The 12,719-nt window shown below is 34.6% G+C and overlaps 1 protein-coding gene across 1 annotated transcript in view; it reads right to left on the bottom strand.

Moving 5' to 3' along the window:
* The window catches only part of DNAI4 (dynein axonemal intermediate chain 4), a 97,938-nt gene that overhangs the window by 7,990 nt on the left and 77,229 nt on the right, over positions 1–12,719 (bottom strand). Inside the window, 3 exon segments of the mRNA XM_017532484.2 lie at positions 6,021–6,177; positions 8,242–8,468; positions 9,233–9,331. Coding sequence (XP_017387973.1) covers positions 6,021–6,177; positions 8,242–8,468; positions 9,233–9,331 — 483 coding nt within the window.

Genomic DNA, 12,719 nt, shown 5'->3' with positions numbered 1-12,719 from the left:
CCAGCAATCAACCTAGCCAATTACTACCTGCCAGGTCAGCTCTCCTACCGCCCCAGGCCCTCTGTCCCTATAAAGTCAACCGAACAAAGAAAGCGCGCGCGATTCATCCCCGTCCGCCTGAGTTGCCCGGAGATCCCAATAAAGTCGGTACCGGCCACCACGCGTCCTGCCTCATGTCTACTGGGGGCCTGCCTCTGTGGGTTGGGGTCCCACAACCAGGGGTCGCACAGTAAATACTCAGTAAATATTAATACTTGTTGAATAAATCAATCAATGGTCTATTTTTTTCCACCTTCAGTGTCTACCAGCATTAATTTCTTACATATATTACAGATTCATGTTTCTAAAGCTCTTTTGTAAAATTTCAGTTATCTTTTCATTTTTCCTTCAATTTGGAGAAAATGTAAACAGCAAAAGCACAGAGAAAAACATGGCAAACATTTGTACAATGAACCATAATAGTATAAATAGTATCCAGGAGTAGTTCTCTGGGGGCTGCCTGCACAAAAGGAGTTGCTTCTGTAATTCTCCATTGAAACTGACTTCTCCCAAGTGCTTACACCATAATTCTCTGCAGCTCAAGACTTAGACCACCAGCAAGCCTCATCATGCCAGTAGAAGAGCTGGTGCTTCCCCAGTCATGAATGTTAACGCAGTGGTAAATCCTGCCAACAGTTAGCTATATCATTAAGTTATAATTGCAAGCCTTGGATCCCAGTCTCCTGTTCATGCCAGACATCAGCCTGGTGTTACCCCTAACCATGAACCCTAACCTGGGAGCAGGGCTGGAGCCAACCTTTGACCATATCCTACCACAATAGTATTCTGGTCCTTGCTCTCATCAGGAAGGGGCCAGAGTTTCAGAAATCATGTCACTTAAAACCTCCAGAGGGCCAGGAATGGTGGCTCACACCTGAAAAGCCAGAGCTTTGGAAGGAAGATAGGAGGATTGCTAGAGGCCAGGGGTTTTTGACCAGCGTGGGCAACATTAACAATTAAATGTCTGTATAAAAAAATTAAAATTTAAAAGTTAAAAAAATTAAAGTAGCAATTAGAAAAAGTGATACTAACTGGAATCCTGAAAGACACTGATAAAAGATAACGTTTCCTTTGTATACCTCCTAATACTGTTCTTCCCTTTCCCTCATGTCCCAGGGGCAGCCTTTATCATAAATTTGGTGTACATCTTTCCTATAGAATGAAATGTTAAGGTTTCTAAAACTTTGATTCACTCTTGATTAAAATTAATGAAAAAATTATAGGTCATAATGTTACTTGACAAGGTATCTTGAGAGGAAACAATGTTTTGACATTAGTTACTTTGGAACTTCAAAATATTCTTATGACTAATTCTCTATAAGCTAAGAAAGAAAAGGTATGTCATTAAAAATTGGCTATCAGTAACAAGAAACCTGATTAACAGTTTTTTGTTGTTGTTTAATCTCCCAAAAATATAACCCTAAGCCTTTCAAATATAGTCACCAAAAATATGAAAAACATATTCGTATACAAAAATTATATTTATTCACTAATATATGGAATTGATTTGTTAAGAAAAATATGCTTACCAGCCTTGAAATCACACAGACACACACATACACACACACACACACACACACACGCACACACACATACACACACACACAGACACACACACGGGTTTGCCAAAAATGTTCAAATTCTCTAAGCTTAGCTTTCTGCTTGTAGAGCATACTGCTCAAATTAAAAGATGGCATAACCAATTCAAATCCAAACACAAAAATGAAGCATTTTTCTTCTACATTCCAGTTTATATTTTATACTCTTTTATACTTTTACCAACTACAAGTGTGTCTACCAACAATATGTTTTTATTTTTGTGTTTACATAATATTGCATATAACATATTGTACTTGCCTTCTTGAAATTTGCTTTTATCACTCAACACTGTGTTTTATAATTTATTCAAAACTTGCCATATTAACACATTAAAATATAGGCCATTTAAATATCTGTATTGAAGTTACACATGTGAAAATGTCATATTTTATCTATCCAGTCTTCCACTGATAACCATTTGGGTTGTTTTCAATTTGTCAGTATACAAACAAGGCTGCTATAAACATTGTTTCCTCATTAGCATGTTTTTCACACCATTACCTATGAGTTAAACAAAGCCCTAAAGATGTTTAGAATCTGGGCTAGGCCTGGTGGCTCACACCTGTAATCCCAGCACTTGAGAAGGTCTGCGTGGTCACATCACTTGAGTCCAGGAGTTTGAGATGAGTCTGGATAACACAGTAAAACCCTGTCTTTACAAAAAATACAAAAATTAGCTGGGCATGGTGGTGTGCACCTGTAGTCCCAACTACTTGGGAGGCTGGAGTGGGACAACTGCTTGATCCCAGGAGTTTGAGGCTGCAGTGAGCCGAGATCACACCACTGCACTCCAGCCTGGGCAACAGAGTGAGACCCTTTCTCAAAAAAAAAAAAAAAAAAAAAGTATAGAATCTAATCTAATCAGATGGCATTTAAACATCTACAAGAGTTGTATTCCTACTAAGTAGGAAAACTGTAATAATTTAGAATTTAATGACACAGTAAATCAATGAATGGAAGTCAATCAAGTGATTCAGCAACATGGGCAGGGTTGCAGACTTCCAATGAGAAGATGGAGGCTTAGGTAATGCGTAACTAGACTTTAGGAGACATGGGCTGTGAGACAACTGCATTGAGCACTGACAAATCAACAGTAAAACAGGGCCCAGACTGGCAGCTACAGTACTTAGGTAAATCCCCTTAAATGTCCACAGTGTCAGACCTCATTCCCTGGATAAAATCTTAAGTCAAGATGCATCTCAGCTAGTTGAGAAAATAATCTTCAAAACTACTTATAATGGTATTCTTTTTTACCTTGAGAAGAATAAACATTGTGTATAGAAATGATGCAGCAAATCAAACTGATAACTTTAGTATTCTCTGCATTAAGGAATTTACATATTTTTAATATTTTAAAATTCATATGAGAAGTTGTCATATTGGAATGTCTAAGAGAGAAACATTTGCTTCTCATATAAATGTGCAATTTGGGTAATTGATTTAGACTTGCAATCATGGACTGAAGTCTTACTAATTTGTAAACTGCATTAGAACAGTTAGGAAAATATAGTATTCATCACATTTAAAATTTTTAATTTATGAAATTAATAAGAATTCCTTAAGTATCTGAGACTTGTTTGCTAAGAAAACTGAAGTACTTAAAAGTCCAATATATTAAATTAAATTTATAAATGAGATTTAAAATATTTAAGAAAATGTAATTAAGTTGCAAAAGCTCACTTAGCATGTATTAAAATCTGCTAGACTTAGAAACATAATAATAAAATATATAATCCAAATGTAAGAACTTAAGATGAACTGTTCTTTTTTTATAAATCTGATATCATTTGAATATAAATTTTTAAAATCAAAGTAGGCTGAGTAATCTTTTGGACATATAAAGGCTACCTTAGGGAACATTAGAAATAAGAAATAAATTGGCTTGGTGCAGTGGCTCACACCTCTAATCCCAGCACTTTGGGAAGCCAAGGTGGGCGGATTACCTGAGGTCAGGAGTTCAAGATCAGCCTGGCCAACACGGCCAAACCCTATCCCTACTAAAAGTACAAAAATTAGCCAGGCATAGTGGTAGGTGCCTGTAATCCACTACTCAGGTGGGAGCCTGTAATCCACTACTCAGGTGGGAGCCTGTAATCCACTGCTCAGGAGGCTGAGGCAGGAGAATTGCTTGAACCCGGGAGGCAGAGGTTGCAGTGAGCCAAGATTGCGCCACTGCACTCCAGCCTGGGCAACAAGAGCAAGACTTCATCTCAAAAAAAAAAAAAAAAAAAAAAGAGAGAAAGAAATAAGAAATGAATTTTTTAAAACACCTCACATTGATACTGCCTTATACATGTCTTCTATTGTACATGTATACTCCTATTGTACCACAGAGATTCTCTATGATATCAATTGGCTTGTATGGTATTTGAATTTTCTGTTTTATTGAATTGCTCTCCAAAGAGGCTATTTTAATTTCTATTACCAGTACGTATATTATATTACTCTTATTACTCTTATATTGGCCCCTTTGCCACTTTTCTCTCAAGGAGCTTCTTTACCAGTCAAAAAAGTCGACTTACCAATTCCTTAAGATGACATGAACCTTTCCAATTCCCTATCTTTGCTCAAGCTTTTCCCTCGGTCAGGAATAACAATTCCAATTTTTCTTTATCTGCAAGGAAATATCCTAAACCTCCAAGCACAGCTGAAATTTAATCTCCTTTGTAAAAAACCTTCCCAAAAGCATTATCTTATTTTCCTTTTCCTCTTCCCATTCACCTTCCAAAAGTCAATTATTCTCCTGCACTGTGATTCTGTAGAAGTTCATTATTCTGTTCTTTCTGACTTGATTATAGTTTCTTGAATATCTATTGTCTTTTTCTTAGAAACCATGTCTTTTGTGTGTTTGTTCATTCAGATAGTCATTCAGCATTCGCTAATGCCCATTATGTGCTAGTATTGCACTAGACACATATATGCTTCAAAGTGGCTCAAACTAGTAAGAAAAATAAGTATACAAAATATTGTAACTTATATTGGTAGATTATTGTAGCACTTGATAGGTTTTATATATATCTTCTCATGAATAATGCTATAATTAATTAAGTCACATTTATGAATATTTCTATAGGCTAGTCTCAGAAGTGAAATTACTAGTTAAAAGGAATCAATATTCCCTAAACATTTCTTTTTTTTTCTTTGAGTCAGAGGTTCACTCTTGCCCAGACTGCAGTGCAGTAGTGCCATCTCAGCTCACTGCAACCTCCGTCTCCCAGGTTTAAGCAATTCTTGTGCCTTAGCCTCCTGAGCAGCTGGGATTACAGGCACCTGCCACCACATCCAGCTAATTTTTGTATTTTTAGTAGAGACAGAGTTTCACCATGTTGGCCAGGATGGTCTGGAACTCCTGACCTAAAGTGATCCACTGGCCTCAGCCTCCCAAAGTGCTGAGATTACAGGTATGAGCCACCACACCTGGCCTTCTCTAAACATATCTAAGTCTTGATTCACATTGTCAAATTGCTTCCAAAGAAGTTATACTGATTTCTTTTCCAACCACCAGTATGAGAGGATTTATTGAATGTATGCCAGTACAGAGTAGTTGCATTAAAAATTTATTTTTAAATCAACCTTGTAAATCTGATATGTGAGACTTCTATTTTAATTTAATAGTATTTTATCTTTTAAGTTATTAGTGAGGTTGGATTTTAAAACATATCTGCTAGTTATTTTGTGTGAATGACCTATTCCTGATCATTGCCCATTTTTTTATTGAAGTCTTGGTATTTTTTATATTGATTTATGTATATTTTTAATATTTTTGACATGCTTATCATATTTCTGCTAATATTTACCAGAGTATTGTTTACAATAACAATTTAAACATAAGAAACCAAAAAAAATGAACATTTTAAATTGGAAATTGAAAACATTTTTTAAATAGTGGACAGTGAGTTGTCTGTCAAAGTTTGAAACAAAACTTGGGTATCTGAAGATCAGAGTAAGAGAATAGGATAATACTAAACCAACAGAAATAAATGCCCATTTCAAGAACATTGGAAAATATCTAAAGATACAATTATTTTATGTAACAATCTTTTAATATATGCAGTAAACTTCTTTGGCTATCTTTAAGAATTATTAAGTCCCAATTACACACTAAGCACAATTTTAAGTTCTCCCATATAATATTTATAATTAATTATTATGCTCACCAATGTTATTATTCTTATCATTATCTTTTATAGATAAAGAAGATAAGGCCAGAAAAAAAATAACCCTAGTAGGTGCCATTTCTAGAAGTTAGCAACTCTTGGAATTTATGTTCTTTCATTATATTACACTTAAGACACTTAAGAAATGTAAATCCTTTGCATGCTACAAAATTACAGCTAAATAGACTAATAAAATGACACAATTTTTTTACTCTTGAGTCGTACCTGGCCAGAATCCAAAGCAGTAGGCATATTTCTCAGCTCGTACACAGAAACCTGTCCATCGCTGTCTCCTACCAGAAGGCAATCTGTTTGTTTGGCAAAGAGAATGGTTGTGAACTTGATTCCAGGGTTCGCAACATTAACAATCAGAGGGTCCAAACTGTAATGAAATATTTTATTTGTAAATTCAATTGCTATATTAATATTTTTTAAAATAGACAAAGAAAAATTTGAGATTTTTTTTTAATGAAATGTAACAAAACCGTAAGCCTATTTGTTTCCAAACTCAAAATAACTGCTTCTCGCACCTTACTCATTCAAAACCTTCAATTCTTCAATGGACTAATTTCAACCAGGTAAATTAAAGTACTTCACAAGTAAACTGTGAACTCATAAAGTTAAACTTTGTGATGGCTAATTTTGTGTGTCCACTTGGCTAGGCTGTGGTACCCAATTGTTTGGTCAAACATCAGTCTATTGTAAAGGTATTTGTTTTCAGACATGATTAACATTTAATTCACTATAATTTGAAGAAAGCCGATTACCATCCATAATGTGGGTAGGCTTCATCCAATTAGTTGAAGGCCTTAAAAGAAAAGACTGAGATCCACCGAAGTGGAATAGAATTCTACTTGCAGAATGCCTTTTGACTCAAGATTGCAATATGACTCCTGCTGTAAATTCCAGCCTGCCAGCCTGCCCTGCAGATTTCAGACTTGCTAGGACCCACTATCATGTAAGCCAACTCCTTAAAATAAATCTCTCTCTCAAGAGATAGAGATAAAGACAGAAATAGAGACAGAGACAATGACAGGTATAAGTAAATACATACATCTTATTGGCTCTGTTTCTGTGGAGATACCTAACACAACTTAGTAAATAATAGCTGTCTTTTAACAGAATAATTTTTTATTCAAATGAGCCTCTGGAATATAAAAGTACATTTTGAACAAGAAGTTTTCTCCTAGTCTTGGTCATCTAAAGCAATCTACCTAATGTCCTCAAAAGAAGTAGCAACTTTGTATACTTCTTTTACAAATACGTTGTCCCGAGAACTACAGTTTTTCCAGAAAAATTAAAATCAGAGGTGGGATTATTTAAGCAGCCACTATATACATTAGTCACTTCATACTTATAATCCTTGATTTTTGGTTCATACTGTTTTATAGAAAAGACCAGGACAAAATTTTAAAGTTACTGAATTATTAATTCCTAGCCAAAAAAAAAAAAAAAAGAATAAGCCCACTGAATTTGACATCATTTCTTTTAAACAAGTATTCATTTTTTTACTGTTTTTGCTAAAAACTAGCATAAAGATATATTATATTTTCCAATTAACCTTTTTATTCCAACATTGTATTAAGTTTTCATAAGGAAGAATAAATGACTTTAGACAATCTTCTAATATTTTTGGAATAATATCTTAAATCAAAAACTTTAAGTTCATACCACTTTGAATGTTTTGAAACAGGTAAGAGCATAAGTAAATGTTGCAAAAATAATTATTTTGTCCCTGTTTTCTACTGTAGAAAATTTTTAGTTAAAAATGTAAAAATGCCTCTGTATGTTTCTGTAAACTAGGCAATTAATAAGAACTCAAGATAGTTATTATGTCCTATATTGTCCGTAAAAGTTTGAGGAGATGAGTAAGGTAAACTTACTTTCTTCGTTTCTCACTCTCTCTCTCTCTCTCTCTCTCTCTCTTGCTCTCTTCCTTTTTTGAGACAAAGTCTACTGTGTTGTCCAGGTTAAAGTACACTGGTGCAATCTCAGCTTGCTGCAATGTCTGTTTCTTGGGTTCAAGTGATCCTCCTGTCTTAGGCTCCCAAGTAGCTGGGACTACTGGTGGTGCACATCACCATGCCTGGTTTTTGTATTTTGGTAGAGACAGGTTTTCGACATGTTGGCCAGGCTGGTCTTGAACTCCTGACCTCAAGTGATCCACCCGCCTCAGCTTCCCAAAGTGCTGGAATTATACGTGTGAACCACTGCGCTCAGCCAAGGTAAACTACTTTCATTCAAATATTTTTAAAATCACATACGGTATAAATAACTAACATTAATAGAGCATGCTGGCATTATCTTTATTCACAAAGGACTCTCATAAACTATTACCTCTCTTAAAGTAACTACAGTATCCTCTAACTGACATCAAAACTACCAGGTATCATTTAGTTTGAACTGCTTCTACTATAAGTGTACCCAAGAAAATGCTAACACTTACGTGCTGATATGAAGGTCCCAAATCTCCACCCTGTTCTCATTCGCAGCTGCAAATATGTAGGATGATTTTGGAGACCAGGCAACATCGTAAACAACAGAAGTAGTTGGATAAAAACTCAAAAATGGCTTGATGTTCTCCTGTTGCCATATAATAACACCCCAATCTGCAGAACAGCTTAAAAATACATCATGACAAAATGGGTTCCATGTCACTTTATACACTGGGCCCTACAAATAAATAAAAAAATACAAAGGTAAAAAATATTTAATATCTTTTATTTTAAACTTGACCAGCAAATTAAAAATGCTAAGATTTCTAGATTTTCACATTATTCATTATTGTGTGGACATTATTTTAGCTAAGAAAAAATCGTAAATTATATCTTCCTTAAATTGTTACATTTAGAAACATAAAAATATAGCTGCGATAATATTCACTTAATTTAATACATATTATACCTACTTTGAAAAGATAAAGAGTATTAAGAAAAAAAAGAAATAAGGAAGAAAATGAAGAAAATGTGGCTGGAACATCACGAAAAGATATGCACCCAGTTGCAGTGGTGTGTGCCTGTAGTCCCTGCTACCTTAGAGGCTAAAGTGGGACGATCACTTGAGCCCAGAAGTTCAAGGTCAGCCTGGGTAACAGTGAGATCCATCTCTTAAAAAACAAAACAAACAAACAAAAAGATACAGAGACTAGGTATGGGTGAAAGAAAATTTTACTTTAGGATCAGCATGCTATCATAAGCAAAGTCTTTTAGAAACAAAACTTGTAACTGCCAAAAGTTTCAAGAAGAAATCAAGGATATCTAGAAGTCAAGAGAATGCCCCCTATATTATTGATTTCCATGGAATAAAGCACTTAATTCAGGATGATATTTTTAACTTCGAAGTTGTAAATTTATTGCATATTACAAGTACTGTGTATAATGGTACTATTTTTTCAGAAATACAAAATAAATTTTCCAATCCCCTATAATTAAACTAACCTTATGTCCTCTGTAGGTATCTAGGTATTGTTCATTATATGAACAAGAACATTTGTGAATATAACCTTCTTCAGTGCCAGCCAAATAGATATTTGTGTCCTACAACACAAAACATTGAAATGCATTGGCTTGTGATACTTGTAAGTGTGATAAATAGAAGATTAGATAATTCTGGATCTATTAAAATCAATTCAAGAACTCAAAATAAAAACACTATCTTGAATATGCCAGTCTGTTGTCTTTTTCTTTTGTCATGATTTTATAATAATCAAACTACCTGAAAGATTACTATGCAAAAGAAAACATAAACTGGTCCTTTGCTAGAATCGGAGTAGCATTTAATATCCTGTTTAGAAATTACATAGAAAAACACTGGCTTAAAATAAATAAGAAACTTTCTAACATTTAGAGCTACCTGACAATGGAAATAGCAGTCCAGAGAAATAGTAAGTTCTCTTTCATTACAACTCGTCAAAGAAAAGACAGATATACAATTTTAAATTACATCATATTAAAAAAGAAAATAAATAAATAAACTATATGATAATTTCTCCCAAAGTGGTATTACCAATACACATTCCCTAGTATATAAAAGTTATCTGACTCCCATTCTCTTCAACAGTTGGTTACAACAGAAATCTTAAATGTCGCCATTCGATTAAATGTAAAATTATATCACGTTTTTAATTCCTATTTATGTGAATATTAATAAGGTTGAGCACTCTATATTCATTGGTCACTTATGTTTCCTCTTATGTTTGTGTCTTGATCATTTTAGTAGTAATATGTCTTGTTATTTTTCATTTGTATAAGTTCTTCATATATTCTAGATTCTATTGCTTTGTCTATAACATACTTTATAAATATCTTCTACCAGTGTATGGCTTACCATTTTATTTTCTTTTTACAGTCTTTGATAAACACAAATTCTCATTTTCTGTTACATTTAGCATTTTTTGTGCTTTAAGAAATCTTTTCCTACCTTAAGGTCCTTGGAGATATTTTCCTACCTTTTCTTCTGAAAGGTTTTTTGTATGATAGGATAGAAATCTCATTCCTTTTTAAATATGAATACTTATTATTCTCATACCATTTGTAAGTGGTAATTTATCACTAGCAATCTTCAAGGTCACTGTGAAAGTTGGGTTTCCCAGCAAATAAACTCTGAGAATTTATGCCAGAAGTATTAGGGAGTGCTCCCAGTGAGAAACTCTACGTGGGAAACAGGAATGGACAGATATTTCAGTTGAACAGTGAAGCAGTTGCAATCAAGGAGTTAGTCCGAACTATAAGAAGCTCTGGAGAGAAGATGGCTCTTCAGAGTCCTGTCTCAAAAAAGCTAGACATTTTATACATGTCCCCTTCAAGCAAGATGTTAGACTCAAACCTAACCATACAAATAATCAGACTAAATGTAAATGATCTTAGCATCACTATTAAAAGGTAGTGATTTTAAGATTGTATAAAAGGGCAAGACCCAATTACATGCTACCTACAAAAAAATTTAAGTATAACGAGATAAATAGGTTAAAGGAAAAAAGCATGAAAAAAGATAAACCAGACTAACACCAGTTAAAAGATAGCTGGAGTGGCTATACTAATATCATACTAAGTAAGATTTCAGAATAAAAAAAAATCACAAGTTATAAATAGAGCCATTACACAGTGATAAAGGAGTTAATTGATGAAGAGGACATAACAATGCTAAACATATGTATGTACCTAATAAGAAAGCATCAAGATACACAAAGCAAAACTGATAGAATTACAAGGAAAAACAGAAAAAAATCTACAACTATGGTTGGATACTTTAATAAACTCTTTCTCAATAATTGAAAGAAGTAGGAAGAAAATCAGCAAAGAGAAGTAATCTTGAACAACATCATCAACCAACTTAACCTGAATGACATTTACAGAATACTCTACCTAACAAAAGCATAATACACACTTTTCTCAAGTATACAGGGAACAATATAGACCATATTGCCATAGCAAAACTACATCACTATAAAAATAAAAATAGAGCCAGAGCAATCAGGCAAGAAAAAGAAATAAAGGGTATTCAAATAGGAAAGGAGAAGTCAAATTGTCTCTATTTGCAGACGACATGATTGTATATCTAGAAGACCCCATCGTCTCAGCCCAAAATCTCCTGAAACTGATAAGCAACTTCAGCAAAGTCTCAGGATACAAAATCAATGTGCAAAAATCACAAGCATTCCTATACACCAATAACAGACTTAAAGAGAGCCAAATCAAGAACGAACTGCCACTCACAATTGCTACAAAGAGAATAAAATACCTAGGAATACAACTAACAAGGAATGTAAAGGACCTCTTCAAGGAGAACTACAAACCACTGCTCAACGAAATAAGAGAAGACATAAGCAGATGAAGAAATATTCCATGTTCATGATTAGGAAGAATCAATATCGTGAAAATGACCATACTGCCCAAAGTAATTTACAGATTCAACACTTTCCCCATCAAGCTACCAATGACCTTCTTCACAGAACTGGAAAAAAACACCTTAAACTTCATATGGAACCAAAAACGAGCCCAGAAAGCCAAGTCAATTCTAAGCAAAAAGAACAAAGCGGGAGGCATCACGCTACCGGACTTCAAACTATACTACAAGGCTACCAGTACCATGCTGTAATCAAAACAGCATGGTATTGGTACCAAAACAGAGATATAGACCAATGGAACAGAACAGAGGCCTCGGAGGCAACACAGTATATCTACAAGCATCCGATCTTTGACAAACCTGACAAAAACAAGCAATGGGGAAAGGATTCCCTGTTTAATAAATGGTATTGGGAAAACTGGCTAGCCATGTGCAGAAAGCAGAAACTGGACCCCTTCATGACACCTTACGCTAAAAATTAACTCCAGATGGATTAAAGACTTAAACATAAGACCTAACACCATAAAAACCCTAGAAGAAAATCTGGGCAAAACCATTCAGGACATAGGCATAGGCAAGGACTTCATGACCAAAACACCAAAAGCATTGGCAACAAAAGCCAAAATACACAAATGAGACCTAATCAAACTCCACAGCTTCAGCACGGCAAAAGAAACAGTCATTAGAGTGAATTGGCAACCAACAGAATGGGAAAAAAATTTCGCAGTTTACCCATCTGACAAAGGGCTGATATCCAGAATTTACAAAGAACTAAAACAGATTTACAAGAAAAAAACAAACCCATTCAAAAGTGGGCGAAGGATATGAACAGACACTTTACAAAAGAAGACATACATGAGGCCAAACATATGAAAAAATGCTCATCATCACTGGTCATTAGAGAAATGCAAATCAAAACTACATTGAGATACCATCTCATGCCCGTTAGAATGGTGATCATTAAAAATTCTGGAGACAACAGATGCTGGAGAGGATGTGGAGAAATAGGAACACTTTTACACTGTTGGTGGGAGTGTAAATTAGTTCAACCATTGTGGAAGACAGTGTGGCGATTCCTCA

The sequence above is a fragment of the Cebus imitator genome, unplaced genomic scaffold, assembly GCF_001604975.1.
Source record: "Cebus imitator isolate Cc_AM_T3 unplaced genomic scaffold, Cebus_imitator-1.0 Scaffold3, whole genome shotgun sequence".
NCBI lineage: Eukaryota > Metazoa > Chordata > Mammalia > Primates > Cebidae > Cebus > Cebus imitator.
Note: the sequence above shows the minus strand (reverse complement) of the source record. Positions and strands in the feature narration are given on the sequence as shown.